Source organism: Mirounga leonina, unplaced genomic scaffold (genome assembly GCF_011800145.1).
Source record: "Mirounga leonina isolate KUSES-001 unplaced genomic scaffold, KU_Mleo_1.0 Mir_152, whole genome shotgun sequence".
NCBI classification, from domain to species: domain Eukaryota; kingdom Metazoa; phylum Chordata; class Mammalia; order Carnivora; family Phocidae; genus Mirounga; species Mirounga leonina.
In genome coordinates, this window is record NW_023270380.1 from 19723170 (window position 1) to 19744350 (window position 21181).

The window sequence follows — 21181 nt, forward strand, 5'->3', positions numbered from 1 at the left end:
GGGGGAGGAAGGAATGAGGGAAGGAGGGGGAGGGGGAAGACAGAGGGAGAGGAGGGAGGAGAGGGAGGGAGGAAGAGGAAGGAATGGGGGAGGGAGGGGGAGGAAGAAGGGAGAAGGGGAGGATGGAGAGGACGGAGAGGAGGGGGGTGGAGGAGGAGGGGGCAGGGTGGGTGTTGCAGGGTGAGCAGCCCTCTGTGGGTGGGCAGGCGCCCAGGCGCTGAGAACCGTCCCCCTGCAGGTCTGGGTGTGAGGCTCTGAGGCTCCCACGGAGGCAGGCAGCACACCCCTAAATGAAGCAAAAATAGCCACTAGGGTCAGAGAGGAAATCACCAAAAGCCCTCCTTTGCCTTTATCACTGACAGATGCTGAGAATGGACCACAGTGCTCCAGAAAGCTGCTTTTAAAGTCACACTGATTCTCCTATTAAAATGTCCTTTTCTGGTTTTTTTCTCTCCATATTCACAACTTTGTGCGTGGAAGTTGCCCAAAGGACCGTTGTCTCTAATTCTACACACTTCCTCCTAAACCTCCACATTTATGCCAGGTAACTATTAAAAAAAAAAAAAGGACCCCCCTCCCCCCACATACTATATGCTTACGACAGGACATCTGGAAATACAAGGCGGCGGACTGAAGCAGGGCCCCTGACCTCGGGCCTGGCCTGACACCATCAGGGGCCTCACATTTATAAACGTGCGTATCACCCTGTCATCTAGGAGACAAGCCCCTCAGAGGGAAGGCCTGTGTCCGAGGGTTTCCCATCCTCACCGAGTGCACATGCTTGTTGACCGAGAGATCCTTCACGTGCACAATATTCTATTCTCTTATTTTCTTAATAACTTTGCCTTTGAGGTGGGGTGCTTTTATCCGAGTCTGAGGACTAATAACTGTGGCACCGGGATTCTAGCTGGAGGAAGCGTCAGGCTGTCCCGCGGTGCCGAGCACCCACAGAGGAGAACATGAGGGAAACAGCGATCGGTCACCGCCCTGGGTCCGAATGTGTGCGGCCCTGAGCACCACACAGCTCCGGTCTGGCACGCCTCCTCCAGTCTTTGTGCTACCCCGGGGGCAAGAGTAGAAGGAAGGAAGGATTATCGGGCCATCACAACTACAAGGAACATATGGAAACAAATTAGGAGCATGTGCACATGCTTGTACGTCTGTGTTTGTACACACACGCTTTAACCAAAGCAAACAACACCTCGGTAACACAGCTCCCGGACAGAGCCCAGGGCGGGGACGGAAACGCTGCGTGCACCCGTCACCGAGCTCGCTGGCTACAGAGATGCAGGACGCATGACGACAGCAGCATTACCTGGCTGTGGCACTGCGGACGTCGTGGGTCAGGTATGTGGTGCTGCGGGGCTGTTCTGTGCACCGTAGCTCGCCCCCGGCCTGAACCCCCAACAAGTGTCCCCAGCTGCTGCCCAGGGGTGGGCTGCTGGCTGTCAGGCCGCCCTAGGTCGAGAGCACCGCACTGAAGCCACGTGTCTTCAGGTCTCTGACTGGCAGCCATGCTGGTAGTGGCCAGAGGGCTTTCCCGAGCTCCCAGGCTCCAAGCCAACTCGCGCCTGGAGACCGACCTCGGGCAGCAGCAGCTCCTCGTTCCCAGACCCCCATCCACTGAGTGGCCCAAGCGGAGAGTTTCTCTTCCTCTGTCTTTGCCCCTCAACTCTACGGTCCATCCAGCAACCTGTTCATTCACACCAGACCCAGTTCTCACACGTAGCCCCTTGAAACGGGCTCGTGTCCAGTGCACCTCACTTCACAGCCTCTAGCTTCACTTCCTCCAGGCAGTCTTCCAGACTGCTCTCACTGGGGCCTCCACCCACAAGGCTGGTCACCCTCGTGCCCCCTCCTTCGGGAGGTAGTGGCAGACACGGCTCTATGCAGTTTTAGGTAATGACGGCCCGGAATCTTCCTCTGCCGATATAGAAAGAGAATACCACACACGTGTAAGGTTTAACATTTACTAGTAGAAACCAAATAAAGGCAGGAACCATCTTGTCTGACTCTTGGTTTCAGCTCAGGTTGCCATCTCAGGGTTGTGAGACTAAGGCTCACTCAGTGCTAAGTCTGCTTAAGACTCCCTCTGCCCCGTCTACGGCCATACCACCCTGAACGCGCCCGATCTCGTCTGATCTCGGAAGCTAAGCAGGGTCGGGCCTGGTTAGTACTTGGATGGGAAGACTCCCTCTGCCCCTCACCCCCACTCTCTCTCAAATAAAAATAAAAAAATCTTAAAACAAAAATGAGCGGTTCCGCTGCTTACTTGGCTTTCCTGATCTTTTTACATTTTTAACCCTTAGGGTGCTATTTTAGGAAATAATATCATTTATGGAGAAAAACATTTACTGGAGGTTTAATAATTGCTTTAGGCTTGGACTTTTTTTAAACTAAAAAAAGTTAACTCTATTTAACGTATTTAAGTCTGCAGCCCCCCCTTCTCTGAACCACCCACCACCCACGCTGAATAAAGATGTCAGGAATGATGTCTGCACTAAATGTCAACACGCATTATTTTTGTAGCCGTACAATTCAGGGTGATTGCTTTCGTCTTGTATTTTGTCAGTATTGTTTATTATTTTTATAAAAATAGCAACATGAATACTATACAGGCATCATAAAAGTTGGCGTGTACCAGGGGGGCCTGGCTGGCTCAGTTGGTAGTGTTGACCCTTCATCTTGGGGTCATGAGTTTGAAGCTCACGTGAGGTGTAGTTTATTTAAAAGGGGGGGGGGTCGTGCCTAGGTGGCGCATTTGGTTGAGCGTCCGATTCTTGGTTTCAGCTCAGGTCGTGATCTCAGGGTTGTGGGACTGAGCCCTCCGTCAGGCTCTGTGCTCCGTGCACAGTCAGCCCCAGACTCTCTCCCTCTGGCCCTCCCCTCACTCATGCACATGCTCTCTCTCAAATAAATGAATAAAATCTTTTTTAAAAAAAGTTGGCATATAGAAACATGGAGGACAGACTCAACACTGTGATTGAGACTCAGTTTCCCCGGATATTTATAACGGTCTGTGTCTATTCACTTCTCAGCTCCTAAAGTTTCTGTTCCATTTCAAATTCCTCCAAGGGCAATTTCTCTATCAAAGATCTAAAAGAACAAAAAAGTGCGAAGAGAGTAAAATCTCAAATGTATCAGTCGAGCATATAACTCTCAATATCCCTTTTATTTTAAGCAAATAAAAAAGAATAGACAATCTCTTCAATTATCAGAATCATTCACCTTTCTTTGGGAGACACAGGCTGAGCAAATATTTAAAGCTACAGATACCTGTCTGTATCTAAAAGGAGAGAAACACACAAAAACATGCCATTTCCTTTGTACTCACTTTTGTAATGGTTTTTAGGATGGCCAGACGGTCTGCTGGGGGTGGCAAACCCACAAACAGTGTTTTGTCTAGGCGTCCGGGGCGCAGGATCGCAGGGTCAATGATATCTAGAGAAGAAGGGGGGGGTCAAAAGTCTTCAATAAATAAAATAGAATCTTTTAAAAAAAAATTAACATGAGATGTGGGAAGAGGACTTTTTTTTAAAGAAAAAAAATTGATAAATTAGACTTTATTAAAATTAAAAGTACCTCCTCATGAAAGTATAACCTTCAGAGAAGTCCAGCCCACGTTCCTGCCCAAACCCGTGTGCTGCCAGGGTTCTCTGGCTCAGACGAGGACCGCCACACGAGCCTGGAATTCCGGCAGGTTTCTCTCCTTCCTCTGACCTCGGTACCTTTTCCCAGTTCTGGCGGGGGGCCTCCCATTACCCTGTCCTCAGTCAGGGCCGAATGTCGCATCCTCCTAACTGGTCCTGTCTCTAAACCTCCCCTCTCTGGGACCCCGTGCGATGCCGCCATCTTCCTAAAACATCTGCTGACCCTCACCTGGTGTTCCCTGCAGCAGAACCAAGCCCATATCTCTCACCACAGCACGAAGGCCCTCAAGGACCTGATCGCTCCCATCCTAGCTCCCTCTCTCCTCACATTCTCCACGACTCCCACACCCCACCGACCACACCTCTTGCTGTTCCCTAAACAAAGCCTTCTTCTCTTTGCTCTCAGTACTTCGTTTCTCCCTAAACTTTCTTCCTCATTTACACATAGGGGGATTCTCAAACAACACCTCCTCCAGGAAGCCTTCCCTGAGTCCCCCAGAAGAAACTCTTGCCCTCATTGGTGCTCACCAGACTCTCGGTACCAGGAGCAAAGAGCAGGCCCCAAACGCTGCCTGACATTGAGGTTCCTCCACGAAGAGCCCTCAACCATTCTGGAGAAGCTTCCCATAGCTCACAGTGATAAGACCGTTGTTCACACACAGGTGCACCTATAAGTAATGGGTCTCGTGTTTTCTAATGCACACACTCAGACTTAACCATTTATTTATTCTTCCATAAAGAGGAAGAGTTCTTTCTAGCTGAAATTCTGATTCTGTTAGTTTTGTTCTTCAGTTACCTTGGGGAAGCTAAATACTTAATTCAGTGACCTTTCAATGTTCAACACATTGGACTTTCTCTTGAGATGCTAGGATATACTACTTGGCAATAGGGAAGAAAAGGAAAGTTGACTGCCGAACACCTGCAGCATCATGATGGAACACTAACCCGCAGCCTGAGCGCCGTCTTACCCTACAGGGCGAAGGACCCCACACAGGTCTCAGGAAACCTTTACAATTTAAAAAATTACTGAGGACCCCACTGTGGCCTTTCCCTGCCACTCTCCCCTCACGCCCTCAATCCCCAGGCAGCCGCTCATCTGTTCTACCACTACAGATTAGTTCACATTTTCTGGAATTTTATAGACGTGCAAGCATGCACTATGTACTCTGCTTTCTTTGACTCAACAGAATTGTTTTCAGGTTCCCCAAAGTTCTTGTGTGCATTAGTACTTGATTCTTTATGGCCGGGTAGTAGCCCCCTGTGGATATGCCTGGATTTATTTTTCCATTCCTCTGTTGATAAACATTTGGTTTCCAGTTTTGGAGCAGTCACTTATCAGTCTTGGTGTGTGCTTTCCTTGCTCTCTGGTGAGTCCCTAAGTGTGGGACGCAGAGCACTACGGCCACATCCCTCCACAGGGGTAGGCTGAACCTTAAAAACACCAACAAACTGTTTTCCAAACTAGCTGTGCCACCTTACATTCCCCTGTCCTTGCCAATACTTGGTATAGTCATTTTGATTTTAGTTAGATCTAAGGTTTGTAGTGGTATCTCATTGTGGCTTTCACTTGCACTTTCCTGATGACTAACGAGGTCGAGCACGTTTTCATGTGTCTCTGCCGCATGCATACCTACAACGGGGAGGGGTCTGCAGTCTTTAGCCAATTTTTAATGTTCTTCTGTTGCTGAGTTTTGAGAATCCATTCCATGTTCCGGATATAAATCCTTCATCACATATACACTCTTTAAGTATTTTCTCCTAGTCTGTGTGGTTTGTCCTTGTGCTCGCTCAGTGGCATCTTATGAAGAGCAGTTCAATTTATCCTTTTGCTCTAAAAGGTTGTGCTTTTGGGGTCACATCTAAGAAATCTTCACTTAATCCATGATAGGAAACATTTCTCCTCTGTTTTCTTCCAGGGGTTTTACAGCTACGACTTTTCACTGGTCTTTAATCCATTTTGAGTTAACTTTTGCATGTGGTAAGAGGTGTGTGGATTAAAGGTGATTTTTCTTGCATATGGATATCTTTTCATTTTAAAGATTTAATTTATTTATGAGAGAGAGTGCGCGCATGAGCGGGGGGAGGGGCAGAGGAAGAGGGAGAAGCAGGCTCCCCGCTGGGCAGGGAGCCCAATGTGGGACTTGATCCCTGGACGCTGGGGTCATGACCTGAGCCGAAGGTGGACGCTTCACCAACTGAGCCCCCCAGGCGTCCCTTGCATATGGATAGCTGATTGTTCCACACTTTGTTGAAAAGGCTATTCTTTGTCCACTGCATGGCCTTTGTATGTGTGTTTTTTAAAGATTTTTATTTATTTATTTGAGAGAGAGAGCAAGCACATGTGCTTTCAAGAGGTGGGGAGGAGCAGAGGGAGAGGGACAAGCGGACCCAATGCTGAGTGCAGAGCTGGACATGGGACTCGATCTCACGACCCCGAGATCATGATGTGAGCTGAAACCGAGTCGGACGCTTAACCAACTGTGACACCCAGGCACTCCTGCATGGCCTTTGTGTTTTATAAGAACCCAATTATCCAAATATGTGGGGGGATATTTTTAGATCTTACCATGTTTCAATGATCTGTGCATCTATGTTTATGCCACATGGTAGAAATGTGTTTTAACTTCAATATACAAGTAGATCTTAAAGCCAGACCTGCATGCTCAAAAGTAAAGCCTGATGTAAAAATCCCAATTATGATTAGAAAACATTCTTAGGGGACGCCTGAGTGGCTCAGTCGGTTAAGCGTCTGCCTTCGGCTCAGGTCATGATCCCGGGGTCATGGGATCGAGTCCCGCATTGGGCTCCCTGCTCAGTGGGGAGCTTGCTTCTCCCTCTGCCTCTGCCTCTCCCCTGCTTGTGACCTTGTGTTAGGCAATGATTTTTTTAAGATATGACATGTCAACAAAAGTGCACGTGATTAAAAAAAATTGATACATTGGACTTCACCAAAATTTAAAACTTTTGTTCCTTAAATTATACCATTAAGAAAGTGAAAAGACAACCCAGAGACTGGGAGAAAACGTATGCACATCACATATCTGGTTGTGGACTTCTATCTAGAGTAAGTCTTACTACTCCATAACAAGGCTGAAGATACATTACAGTGAAATGCTACCTCATACCCACTAGAATGGCTACATTCAGAAAGACAGACGTAACAAGGGTTGGCAAGGATGTGGAGAAATCGCAACTCCCACACGCTTTGTTACAACTGCTAGCAGGAATGTAAAATGCTGCAGCCAGTCCGGAAAAGTCTGGCTGATTCTTGAAATGGTAAACACAATCACCACGTGACCCAGCCATCCCACGCCTGAGTACCTATCCCAAAGAAATGATAATATATGTCCGTCCACACAAAAACTTGTACCCGGATGTTCACAGCAGCATTATCACAAGCCCCAAAGTGGAAACAACCCAAATGTCCATCGACTGCTGAATGAATCAAATGTCGTATATCCACCCAAAGGACCATTATCCGGCAACCGGAAGAAAGTGTCGCTATGTGCTGCAACAGGGACGAGCCTTGAACCCGGGATGCTGGGTGAAGACAGGCAGAGGCGACAGCCACATTACATAAGCTAGCCAAGACAGGGAAGCCTACAGAGACAGAAGTGCTGGAGGTGGCGGAGGATGGCGAGTGATGGCCAACAGACAGATTGCTTTTTAGGGTGACAGAAATGTTCTAAAATCCGATCATTGGGATGGCTGCAGGAGTCTACAAATATGCACGAAACCACTGAATCTTGTACCTAAAATGGGTAAAGTTCATGGTATGTCACCTCTCAATGAAGTGGATTTTCTTAGAAACTGGATCCATCCTCAGACAAGTAAGACCATCGATAATATGCTGAGTGAAAATTATTACAAGATCGACCAGCCTCCATGAAACAGAAGTAGGCCTCTTCTTACGATTCAGTAAGCAAATACTTCCTGGGTTCTCTTATGTACCAGGTTCCTGTGACCCAGCAGAAGTAATGCCGGGGTATAAGGCATCTTTAAAAGGGAAATCCTGTGCCAAAGGGCAAGACACCCTGGTCTGACCACGGCCCCTAGGCACTGCCGTGACCCAAAGCCGGATAGGTAAGGGAACACAGCAGTTGACTTGGAACTCGAAGTGGATGAATGAATAGCCTACGAGTATGAAGTGAATCTCTTCCATGTAAGCCATCCCCCGTCACCCGGCAATCACTAAGGGCTTACAACAGATGGGGACCCTCAACTAGAAGCTTTCTCTCAAATATAAAACCGCGTACCTAATTCTTGTCCAAAAGCTTATCCACCATAACGTACTTATTTCTTTCTTCACCTGAGCTGTGCACAGAAACTTTCTGGATTCTGTGTGGCTACGGTAGGGCACAGACACCTGCCGAGCGCAAGAACGAGGAACAAACTGGCGTGGCTATTCGGATCTCACACATCTGCATGCCGGGCAGCAGTGTTTTTAACCAGGCCGACGGGGGATGGAGTGGAAACAGACAGTCCCTCGGAGCCAGGAGAAGGGAGATCAGTCAGGGCGTCTGTGGTCTAGCTGTACGTTGTGCAAGGCGCTTCATCTCCTGGGGTCAAGCATGGGAAGCAGTGTATTTTCAGGGCAGGGTGTGACGCTGGTGGACCCCACACCACAGGAGAGCTGTGGCAGGTCCTGTGAGCACCCACAGGCGGAAGGGTGACACAACAATCTTTCACTTACTTTCTAAAAACCAATACCTCAAAAAGTAGGGGAAAAATTAGGACAGAAATGGAAATTAGGAGAAAAGAAGAAATTTAAAAGACCAATTCAGGAGGTTAAGACTCACCAAGTCCTAAGCACACACACGAAACAAATAAACAAAAAGTCATATAAGGCATGCCTGGAGGGCTCAGTCGGTAAAGTGTGTGACTCTTGATCTCCGGGTTGTGAGTTCCAGCCCCATGTTGGGTGTAGAGATTACTTAAAAATAGAATCTTTTTTTGGGTGCCTGGGTGGCTCAGTTGGTTAAGCGACTGCCTTCGGCTCAGGTCACGATCCTGGAGTCCCAGGATCGAGTCCCGCATCGGGCTCCCTGCTCGGCAGGGAGTCTGCTTCTCCCTCTGACCCTCCCCCCTCTCATGCTCTATCTCATTCTCTCTCAAATGAATAAATAAAATCTTAAAAAAAAAAAAAAATAGAATCTTTTTTTTTTTAAGTCACATAAAAAGAATCAGGATGACATAAAACTTTTTTTTTTTTTAAGATTTTTTATTTATTTATTTGAGAGAGAGAGCTCATGAGAGGGGGGAGGGTCAGAGGGCGAAGCAGACTCCCTGCCGAGCAGGGAGCCCGATGCGGGACTCGATCCTGGGACTCCAGGATCGTGACCTGAGCCGAAGGCAGTCGCTTAACCAACTGAGCCACCCAGGCGCCCCAACATAAAACTTTTAAGAGAAAAAAATGCATGGCCTACAAACCACGAAAAAACAATTTTTGAACTCAAAATCCTGTACTCAGCCAGGCTACCAATCAGTAATGAGTGTGGAAGAGAGATACCCTCAAATATACCAAACTCAAAAAGCCCAGACGGGAGCCAGAGCAGAGAAAGCTCTGGAAACAAGAGCAAAATACGTCACAGACACAAATAATACTCACCACTATCTGTATATCTGATGAAGAACAGAAACAAAACAAAGTAAGAGAAAGAAAACGAGAGTTTCCACATCTAAGAATGAAAAGGTTATGTGAAAACAGAACCCTAATCGCAGTGTAACTCCTGGGTCCACGCAGAGAAATAGGTACACGGTCCTGGTAATATAAACAGTGACTGGTGATTGAACCAAAAGTTGTGCAGAAACGGTATTATCACATGGGGATGACGGGGTGGTGGTGACGGCGGCCGCGTGTGGAGAAACAGTAAACGTAACAGAAATCTTCGTGTGCTTTACAAAGTAGTAACGGCACCGTATGAAACTGGTAAGAAACAGCAGTATGAGCACATCATTTGAAAACATGGAGAACATACCGAAGATACAGCTCACAGACTTTACCAGTGGTTGCCTCTGGGCAGGGACAGAGAGGGTAATTTTATCCTCCGCTTTTCAGTGTCATCTGAATTTTAACAGCTGCCTCCCTGTGTGGGTTTCTCTTTTCATGCTGGGCAGTGTCAGAGAAGGCCCAGTGGAGAGCTGACATTTCCACCTCTGCCCTTCCCGGGTCCTGGGGTTGTGGGGGAGAGTATAAGGCGCCCCCACCCTGGGCCAAGGGGATGCTAACGGAGGCCCAGCGGGAATGACACATCTCCCCACCCGGGCAGTGTGAGCCCAGGCTTCTTCTCTTAGCCTGCGGCTGTGAGGCTCTTGCCCTTCCCCTGCACAGTCAGAGAAGACCTCAAAGGAGAAAATATAAGTAAGATAATACTCAACGTTTCTTAATACTCAAATGTCCGGGATACAACTGAAAATTATCTGTTGAAACAAGAACCAGAAAAATCTCAACTTTAATGAGAAAAGAAACATAGAAGCTGGACCAGAGATGACCCAGATGTTGGAGTCATCTGACAAGGGTTTTACTGCAGCCACAATAAAAGCATTTATGGGAGCAATCATGAACAGGCTTGAGACAAATGAAAAAAAAATGAAGTCTCAGCAAAGAAAGAGAAGATGTAAAGAAGTATATGGAAAATTTTCAATGGCAAAACTTAAACAAAAGGAAAACCTATCTGGACAGGCTCAATGGAACCATGGAGACGTCAGAGAGAAGAATCAGTGAACCTGAAGAACAGAAATTACCAAGTGTGAACAACACAGAGAAAACAGAGAATAAAAAAAACCAGCAACAGAGCCTCAGTGATTTATAGGACTATAACAAAAGATCTAATGTGTGTGTCATAGGAGTCCCGGGAGGAAAAGAGAAAGAGCTAAAAAGTATTTGAGGGGATCCTGGGTGGCTCAGTCTTGGTTTCAGCTCAGGTCGTGTTATCAGGGTTGTGGGATCAAGCCCTGCATCGGGCTCTGCACTGCGTGGGGAGCCTACCTGGGATTCTCTCCCTCTCTCTGTCTCAAATAAATAAGTAAAATATTAAAAAAAAAAATAAAAGCAGAGCACAGTGACACCCTCCCTGTGCAGTTAGGACATTCAAACGACAGCAGGTCTGTGTTCGGAAATCATGAGTGCTGGCAGGACATGGCACAGTTTTCAGGTACTGGCAGACAAGAACTGTCAACCCAGAACTCCCTATCTAGCAAAGACAGGCTTCAAGAAAGAACCTGAAACCAAGACATTTGCAGGTAAATGAAAACCAAGAAAATTTGCTACAAGTTGAACATACCTAAACGAATAGCTCAAGGAGGACTCCTGTTATCTCTGCACCTAGCGAGTGCCCTCAAAGTTGCTGTCCCATCCTGGGGTCATGATGGGCAGTAAGATGGCGTCTGCCAGCAGGGTCGTTCAGGTAGTCAAGCCACATACTCCATTAATAAGGTTCCCTGACAGAAGAGACAATCCTAAACCTAACGTATGAGAAGTTTTGAGATCAGCAGCACTACCGTCTCACTCTTCTTCAATTTCACAGCATTCTAAGGGGAATAAATCCCCAGATTTGCTGGTGCATCAGGGTCCACCAGACACTACAGAAATAATAAAAACATTACCTCAGAAATAAGAAGGAAACTTGCATCTCAAGAAGAAATTGAATTTATCCAACATGGAGGTCCAGAATAATCACTGACAGTGTGGCTGCTGTTTGTCATCAGACAGAAGACTAGTCTTTACAATAAAGGACTTCCAAAATGGCGCATGAGAAATTATATAGTAAACAACTTGAATAAATACTCTGCCAAAAAAAAAAAAAGAAATCTAGAAAATTTAGATGGACAACTGTATCTCCTAATATATGTATCTTGGTCAGCTTCTCCACAAGCTTACCTAATTGTTTATAGGCTTATTAAAGTATACATTTTTAAATGTTAGCCTATTAATTTACTCTCGATTATCAAGTATTACTAGTGTTGAGCTACTAAAAGCACACAATATCTAGTAAACTATCACAGGTTTCCCATGATTTCCCTTTGGTTTCAGTTTCTTTTTAGACATGGAAAGATTTATTAGAATTGCTGCTTTGGGGAAGTGATTTTCCTGAAACTGGATGAGGATCAGTGAAAGAATGACTCCATTATTTGTTCTTAGTTTTCTTCCCCTTTTTTTCATTCACAAAGTTACTGGAGTATAACTAGTTTAAAAAGTGTATCCTAGGGGCGCCTGGGTGGCTCAGGTCATGATCCCAGGGCCCTGGGATTGAGCCCCGCATCGGGCTCCCTGCTCCGCGGGAAGTCTGCTTCTCCCTCTCCCACGCCCCTTGCTTGTGTTCCCTCTCTCACTGTGTCTCTCTCTGTCAAAAAATAAAGAAAATCTTAAAAAAAAAAAAAAGTGTATCCTACACTAAATGATAAAAATATAGTCAAGGTAAAACAGGTGACTTTGTGGTATTAAAACTGGGAGTTAACACAAATTTGTAACCTATATTCAGAAGAAAATACCAGAGTTTAAAATGGAAAATAAGAAATCAAAATGAATATAACCTAGAAATAGGTGTTTGATTAGAAATTGCAACTCACTATGTTATTAGGGGTGTTAAGAAAGTCTTATTCTTTATTTTACTGTTTTAATTGTCATCATCTGTGCAAATTCTGGAAACCATTAACTTTCTCAAACTTAATGTCTGAAAGTCTCATAAAATCAACCTAAATATTTACCTTACTAAGGCAATTTATGAAACTTTAATAGGGTCTTACAGTGCCAAGGGTATGTATTATTGTGAAAGTAAAGCCTCACAAAGCTAAATAAATTTTCTTCCGTACCTTGAAAAAAAAAAAAGAAGAGCTCAAGGAAGTTCCTAAAACAAAAAGGAAATGATAGAAAAAAAATTAGGAACATCAGAAAAGAAAAAACTATGGGAAGAGTAAAAATGTACACTAAATGTAAATGGTCTAAATATACCAAATAAAAGGCAGAAATTGACAGAGTGGATTTTAAAAATGACCTTATATGCTGTTTATAAGAAACTCACTTCACATGTAATGACATCAATAGGTTGAAAGTAAATGGATAGAAAAGATATACCATGGAAACATCAATCAAAAAAAATCAGAAATGGCTATAATAGCAGATAAAATACATTTCAGAAGAAAGAAACTTGCCAGGGACTGAGAAGGACATAACGTAATGACAGAACATAAAGATCAGGCCACCAGAAGACAATTCTAAACGAATATGCACAAGAGAACTGCAAAATATGTGCAGCAAACCTGACGGGAATTAAAGGAGCATCAAGAAACCCACAATTACAAGTTAGGGACTCTATGGTAAGGATGTTTCTTTCTTTCTTTTAAAGATTCTATTTTTAAGTAATACCTACACCCAATGTGGGGATCAAACTCACAACCCTGAGATCAAGAGTCACACACTCCACCGACTGAGCCCAACGGGTGTCCCTCTTGCATTTTTAAAGAAGCTGCCAGACTGTCTTTCCGGTGGCTGCACCATTTTGCATTCCCACTACCACCGAGAGCTAGCTCCTGTTGCTCCATATTCTTGTCAGCATTTAGCATTGTCTGTGTTTGGATTTCAGCCATCCCAATAAGTGTGCAATGGTAGCTCTGTTGTTTTAATTTGCATTTCCCTCATAACATGCGACGCTGTTGAACATCTTTCCATGTATTTATTTGCCATCTGTACATCTTCTCTGGTGAGGAGTCTGCTTAGATCTTTAGTACATCTGTTTTCTCATTGTTGAGTTTTTAAGAGTTCTTTGTCTATTTTGGATATCAAGCTTAGTCAATTTAGGCTCTTATAACAAAGACCACAGATTGAGTGCATCGTACACAACAGAAATTTCTCAGAGTTCTGGAGGCTGGAAGTCTGAGGTCAGGGTACCCACGTGGCTGGGTGCCAGGGAGAGCCTGCTTGTGGGCTGCAGACTGTGCCACCTTCTCATTGTGCCCCTTTATAAGGGCACTAATCCCACTGGTGAAGGCCCAGCCACGTGACCTCATTACCAAATGCCCCATCTCCTATATTCTGACATCTGGGGTAATGATTTCCACATAATAAATTTGGGGTGGGGGACACAACATTCAGGCCATTGCACAGTCCTTTATCAGGTCTGTGTTCTGCAAATAGTTTCTTCCAGTTTCTGCCTTGTTTTTTTATTCTCTTAACCATGTCTTTCATAGAAGAAGTTTCTCATTGTAATGAAGTTCAACATACCAATTTCTTTCCTTCATGGATTGTGCTTTGGATGTTGTATCTAAAAGTCATCACCAAACACAAGGTCACCTGGATTTTCTCCTGCTCTCTTCTAGGAGTTTTATTGTTTTGTACTGTACATTTGGGTCTATGATCCATTTTGAGATAATTTTTATAAAAGGGTAAGATCTATGTCTAGAGTCATTTTTGGTGAGGATCCAGTTCTTCCAGTGCCATTTCTTGAAAAGATTATCCTTTCTCCATTCAATTGCCTTTGCTCATTTATAAAAAACCAGCGGACTATATTTGTGTGGGTCTACTTCAGGCTTCTGCTCTGTTCCACTGATTTATTTCTTTTATTCTTCACCAATACCACACTGTCTGGATTACTGTAGTTTTACACTAAGTCTTGAAGTCGGGTAGTGTCAGTCCTTCAACTCTTTTCTTCTCCTTCAATATTGTGTTAGCCATCCTGGGACTTTGCCTCTCCATACAAACTCTAGAATGTTTGTCAATATCCATAAAATAACCTGCTATGATTGTGATTAGGACTGCATTGAATCTATAAATCAAGTTGGGAAGACTGACAATCTTGACAGTATTCAGTTTTCCTATCTACGAACATGAGCTTTCTCTGTTTACTTGTATCTTCTTTGATTTCTCTCATTAGAGTTTTGTCCTTTTCCTCATATAGATCATTTTTTTAAGATTTATAATTTTTATTTGAGAGAGAGGGAGATAAAAAACATGAGCAGGGGGAGAGGCAGAGGGAGAAAGAGAGAAGCAGATGCCCCACTGAGCATGGAGCCCCATGAACCTGAGATCATGACTTGAGCTGAAACCAAGAGTCAGATACTTACCTGACTGAGCCACCCAGGCACAGCAACGGTATTGTGTTTTAATTTCAAATTCTAATTGTCCATTGCTGGTATATGCCAACTGATTTTTGACAAAGGTGCAAAAGTGACTGAATGAAGGATAGTCTTCAAAAAATGATGGAGGAATTGGATTCACAGAGGGAAAATAAAAGTTAACTAAAAACAGATTACAGACTTTAAGCATAAAAACATAAAACCATAAAACTTTTAGAAGAAAATACTAGAGAAAATTTGGGGGACATAAAACTAAAAAACAGTTCTTAGAAATGCTCCCCAAAGCAGAATATATAAAGGGAAATATTAATACATTAAAGGGTCGCCTGACTGGCTCAGTCTTCTGAGCGTGCAACTCTTGATCTTGGGGTCGTAAATTCAAGCCCCCATGGGGTGTAGAGATTACTTAAATAAATAAAAACTTAAAAAGATACGTGGAGTCTCTTTGTTGTTAAGAGGATGAAAAAATAAGCTGCAGAATGAAATACAATATTGCAAATCACATAAATGACAAAGGACTCATATCTAGAATATATAAAGAACTCTTAAAAAAAAAAAAATGCAGTCCAGGGGCACCTGGCTGGCTCAGTCAGTGGAGCGTGTGACTCTTGATCTCAGGATTGTGAGTATAGATTATTTAAAAATAAAATCTTAAAAAAAAAAAGAATGCAGTCCAATTTTAGAAAATGGGCAAAGGACACAAGAGATACTTCAATGAAGAAGATACAGGATGCTAAGTAAACACACGAAAAGATGTTCTAATGGCTGATGAGCCATTAGAGAAATACAAAGTTCAACCGTGATGCGGTATCACAAGATGTGACAACACAAAATACTGGAAGGAAGCAAACAAGCTGGATCTCTCACACCATTACTGACAGAGATGTCACATGGTACAGCCACTCTGGAAAAAGGGTTGACAAGCTCTTTAAAAAACTGACCATATACTTCCTGTATGACCCAGCCACTGTGCTCCTAGACGTTTATTCCAGAGAAATCAAACCCTAGGTCCAGGCAAGAACCTATTCACACAGAGGTTCATGGTATGTGTAACAAAGAGTGGAAACAACCGTAAAGTTGCCCTCGAAGAGAAAGGTCAAACAAACTGCCCCTCCCCTACGACCCAGGACTAAACAGGAGCAAACTGCTGATCCACGCAAAAATGTGAATCCATCTCAAGGGCATTATGCGAGGCACACACAGCCAACCTAAAAGGTCACATTTTGTATGATCCCTTGATCATACAAACTCTTGAAGTGATGTGGTGTAGGTTAAGAGAGCAGGTTAGTGGTTGCCTGGAGTTATGGGTGGAGGACAGAGCAGGCGTTTCTATTCGGGGCAGCGCGCGGGAGATCTCAGTGCTGATGGAATCGTTCTCATCTTGACTGCTGTGGTCATTTCAGGAATCTACATGTGTGTGAAACTGCACAGAAATAAACACACGTTATACAAACGTCTGTTTCCTGGTTTTGACATGGTGCGCAGTGCCACAGTTATATAAAATGTAACAATTAAGATAAACCGGGTACATGGAACCCCTGTGCACTCTTTATAATTTCCTGTGAATTTATAACTGTTTCCAAATACAAAGTAAAAAAACTAAAAGTAGTCACATATTTTATAAAAATAGAAATACGGAGGAAAATGAGATGGTACCACTTCCTCACTCAAACCCCCCCCAGGGCTTCCCATTTCAGCAGAACACAGGCGCACCTTCCGTGGCCTCCAAGGCCCTGCGTTCCCCCGCCATGCCTGCTTGTCTCACTGCAGGCACCCTGCCTTCTGGCTGGGTCTGCAACATGACAAACATCCTCACACGGGCCTTCACACTGCTCACTCTCTACCTGGAGCGCTCTCCTCCCAGACTCTGCATGGCTCCACCCTTCATATCGTTTGAGTTCAACCGCCTCCATTCTGACCTCAGTCTGTACTTTCTAACAGAATAGCTCTTCTTTCCAGCTTACCTCTTAACTCAGGCAAAAAACCCCAGCAGGCAGAGCATCTCCTGGTAGGAACTGAAACCAACCCCTCAAGCAATAGGGACTGCCTGGAGCCAGCAAGACCCCACCTCGGACTGATCCCAAGACAATGACCGACCTTCACTGCCCACCAGCACGGACCCAGCGACCTTTGTCCCACACCTGTCTTATGCAAACCTGGAGGTATTTGCAGCACTTTGGAGACTGACTGTCTTTGAGATGCTAGCCCCCTATCTTCCCAGTGTTGGCCTCACTGAAATAGACTCCTTTCCTGTTTGACCACCACCTGCCCCTCTGCCTTTGGTTGTGTGAGTGGTGAGCGGCCAAACCTGGTCTGTATGGGACCCCCGGAGCCAGGTGATCTCACCCCCCTGCTTCCCGGCTACACGTGCTCACAGACTCCTCCTGAAGAACCCTTCCAGGACCATCATATCTCAATTAGCATTCCTCTCCAACTACCCATCATTTTCTACCCTCTGACCCTGGCTGTCTATCATTTACTCCAGGTGCCCTGGCCCCAAATCAGGATATATACAATTCTTTTGAATTGTTAGCCTCTTAATTCCCAAAGCTTAGTAGGGCCTGGCGTGTAGTAAAAACCCAGTAAGTAGTTGATGAGCCAGTGAATCTGCTGAGAAATTAAAGAACATGACAATGATGTGACGGATCTTCAACACCAGACAGAGTGGGGGAGCTACAACATGCTCGATGAAATGGAGAATGTGAGGGCAGAAACGTACATTCGAAGAGTTCAAGTCACCCAGTTTTTCACGTTCCCCCCATCCCCTGCTCTTAGAGCGGAGCCTCCCTGTCTCTGCCCCCAGCGGTGCCTTCAGGATGCATGGTGGCTTCCACCCTTGTCTCCTGGAACCCACTGGTCACGCGAGAACGAGGACGCAGAACCCCCAGGGGAAGCCACACGGAGGCCCAGAAAGAGGACAATGAGTAGAGGAGGGGGACAAAGATACCACAGCGTGGCCGGGGAAGGGGGTCCTTGGGCCCGGCCACGTCAGCTGAGGACGTGTGGATCACAGGGGGACCTCCAGACAAGCCCTTCCTGAGTCCCTGACCCACAAAATTGTGCGCAAAGCAAAAATGGTGATTTTAAGCCACTAAGTACTGTAGTAATTTGTAATGTGGCAAAAGTCATCAGGCAAGAAGAGATTTCTGAAAGCTGGGGAGAAAGCAAATCATAAACAATCAAACAGTGTCACAGGTCAGCACACAAGAGAACAGAACTGCCCCAGGCAGGCATAGGAGTGAAAGAGCTAGAACACCTACTTCTGGATTTCTGTAGGGAGCAAGGCAGTGGGATTTGCCCTCGGGACAGAGGGATGGGAGGAGGGGCAGAGCGAGGAAGACAATGTGAGGGACACCGGAGGGGACAAAACACAGCACCGCCTTCCTGTCATTCTTAACCACTGGCTCAACTCAGCACAGACAACTCAGTCCTTGAGTCTACTCAGTCCTAGGTTTTACAACAAAGAATCCAGAGAACTGTTAAGAATTCAGAGGTGCTAGAGATCAGGAAACACGACCCAGAGGAAAGGATATGCTCCTGCGCCATTTGGAAGGAGAGGATTAGAGTAAAACCCAGGGATGCTGAAGGCCCTGCTATTTATTCGCTAGGCTACAGAGATTAAGCTAAAGTGTTTACAGTAACCAAACACGAAAACAGTGAGAGCCGAAGACAGAATGGCTTATTACAGACCGGAGTGTCTTCTGGAAATCTGTATCTACTTTTTCTAAGTAGCCCTACCTTTTCTAGGTAGGGCTGTGATTCTGTGCAAATCTGAGCGATGTCCCAGGTTTCTTCCAGGATGGCTGAGTGCACGGCCTCATGACTGCTCCCACGCGGTCACCCGAAGTGCTCTTGGCAATGATGTAAGTCACCGAGCAGCTACTTGCCACACCCCCGGGAGACTTGCTGCCAGCATCACGTGACCTGTACGACACTCCTGCCAAGTGGGTATCACTCTCCTCATCTCCCAGATGAAGAGACAGTGGTGAGTGGGATAAAGGAACGTGTGCCGATGCTGACGAGTGATGAATACATTTGCTCTTCCTTCCTGTCAGAAAGCTTCAACAACCCCCAGAATTTCCTGAGGGAATGGAGTCTTTGTTACGCTAATGAGAGGACTCAAGGTTGGCCCCAAGATAACTCCAGGATGGGCCAGGTACCAGAAAGACCAAACCTGCGATTAGAGGGCTGGAATTTGGAGCCAGACCTCTGCAGAGAAGGGGTGGCGGTGGAGATGGACTTCAGTCAACCACAACTATATAATAAAACCCCCACAGAAACTCTCTCAGGAAGCAAAGCTCTGGAGAGCTTCACGGTTCATGAGCACACTGGGGCCAGGAGGGGGGTGTGCCCCAGCTCCAAGGGGAGAGAGCACCGAGGGCCTGCACTGCCCCCTGGCCTGGCGCGACATGCATCCTTTACAACAACCTGCAACTTTAAGTACAGTGACCCTCCAACAACGCAGGGTTAGGGGTGCCGACTGTCCCCCGCCTCAAAAGTCTGCATGTAACCTTCGATTCCCCAAAAACCTTCTCGTAGCTACTGTTGACTGGAAGCCGTGCCGGTAACGTCAAGTCAATTAACACGTATTTTGAGTGCTATGTTGTGCCCTATTCTTATAATAAAGTAGAGAGAATATTAAGGAAATCATTAGGAAGAGAAAATGCATTTATAGGACTACACTGTGTTCAGCGAGAAAACTGTGTATAAGTGGACCCACATCACTGAAATACGTGCTGGTTAAGGGCCAAGTGTATGGCGCTTTCCTACACAGGAAATCCATCCATCCATTGTTCAGCTGCAAAGCTGGCGGGTCAGACGCGCGGTGTCCCGGAGACACCACTCGCGCGGACTGGGGGTGGGGAGGACCCCTGGACTCACAGGACCTGACGCCAGCTCCGTGTGGTCAGTGTCGGAGCTGAACCACAGTCGACTCCTCGGCAGTCAGACTGACTGGGGAATGGAATGGAACGGCAAGAGATGAAGCGCCACAGTCAGGCCTCAAACCCGGTGCCGTCCGACTCCAAAGACAGTACTTTACTATCATCAAAGTCTAAACCGTAACATCTGTGAATTTTTCATATGAAAATGAAGTGGCACATAATTCAGGAAGGTTTCACCTTCCAAAGTAACTTTTGAGACCTGAAAGAACAATTTCATCAGCTGGACTGCCGGCTGACGCAGTTAACACCCGGGTTGATGCAGGGGCTGCTACGACAGCCCAAGGCTCCCGTGGACGGCGGAGGGTTAAACAACAGGAAGAGAATGCGGGACCCACAGTGAGAGCACCTGAAGCACGTCTGAAGTGTGGAGCCCTTTCTACAACCCTTGCGGCGCTGAAGCTTACACACAACTTGAAGTACTAGTTAAATGCAAGTACAGGGACATGATGCCGATATAAGCCCTTGAAAATGCATCCTCGACCTTCAGATACAGTGAGAACAGTCTGGATCTTGTTTCCTACGAGCTTGAGAGAAACCATAGGACATAAATTCTGATAATACTTGTATGGTCACTTGTATGGTGTACATTCTGAGCTTTCTGCCAACTGGACTACCTTCTGAGCGCCAACATAGAAAAAAATCTCACGAAATCTGGGCGGTAATACTATTGTTTTTCACTCTAGCTTACAGAGGAGCTTCCTAAGGTTTTATTTCAACTTATGAGCCCAAAAGTGATTTCCTAAACGTCATCTTCCATTACTAGGATATATGTAAATCCCATGGCTTTCACATAAACGATCTCCTCACCTGGCCGGTTGGTGGCTGCCATAATGAACACCTCCTGCCGTGCTTCGAGACCGTCCATCTCGGTAAGTAGCTGATTCACCACCCGGACACTTGCCCCCGCCTAAAAATCAATAAAGACAGCTCCATCAGTTCCCAACAAAAGAAAAAACACACCACGTTTTTCCATACAAAACGACTTGCTAATTGGAATGAAAACTCTGGTCAAGAGGTAACGGTGATCATTTTCTGAGAGACGCTGTGCAAAACACATTCTCAGCAGGAACTCCCCCAAGTCCTGGTGTCCCGTCTTCCAGAAGGAAGAAGCTGAGGCTCAGAGAGACCACCTGTCCAGGCCTCTCAGCTAGACACAGGCAGGCCTGGTTAACCTGAGTCTCCTGCCTCCAAGTTATTCAAAGATCTGCTGGCTGCAGTGGATTTCCCGTGGGTCAAGTGTAGACTCAGCACAGAGAGATCCCCTAGGATGTGAGATGTTCCTGATCTTTGGGCTGGGGCATGGAGGCTTTTCCTCTTTTCCTGGAAGCCCACAGTACAAAGCAGAGCTACCCTGGGGCAACATCCAAGAGAAAGGACCGGGGAGGTGGTGGACAGACAGGTAACTCACTCGGACACAGAACTGTTCTAAATGCATAATGGAGGAGACAAGAGAAGTGGGGTGTCTGTGTGTGTGTCTCTATGTATCTGTCTCTGTCTGTGTGTGTCTCTGTACGTGCG

At 45.8% G+C, this 21181-nt stretch overlaps 1 protein-coding gene and 1 pseudogene across 11 annotated transcripts in view; one reads left to right on the forward strand and one right to left on the reverse strand.

Moving 5' to 3' along the window:
* Window positions 1-21181, reverse strand: part of NVL (nuclear VCP like) — a 96652-nt gene that overhangs the window by 26225 nt on the left and 49246 nt on the right. For 7 of the 11 annotated variants that reach the window (XM_035008645.1, XM_035008643.1, XM_035008642.1 and 4 more), the window contains 2 exons: window positions 20471-20570; window positions 3335-3441 (listed from right to left, as the gene is read on the reverse strand). In XM_035008645.1, coding sequence (XP_034864536.1) covers window positions 3335-3441; window positions 20471-20570 — 207 coding nt within the window. Of the gene's footprint in view, window positions 1-734; window positions 1924-2889; window positions 3097-3334; window positions 3442-4178; window positions 4319-20470; window positions 20571-21181 lie in introns of those variants that run through there. The other 4 variants (XR_004679895.1, XR_004679894.1, XM_035008647.1 and 1 more) reach the window with 4 other exon arrangements.
* Window positions 11015-11325, forward strand: LOC118013000 (annotated as a pseudogene).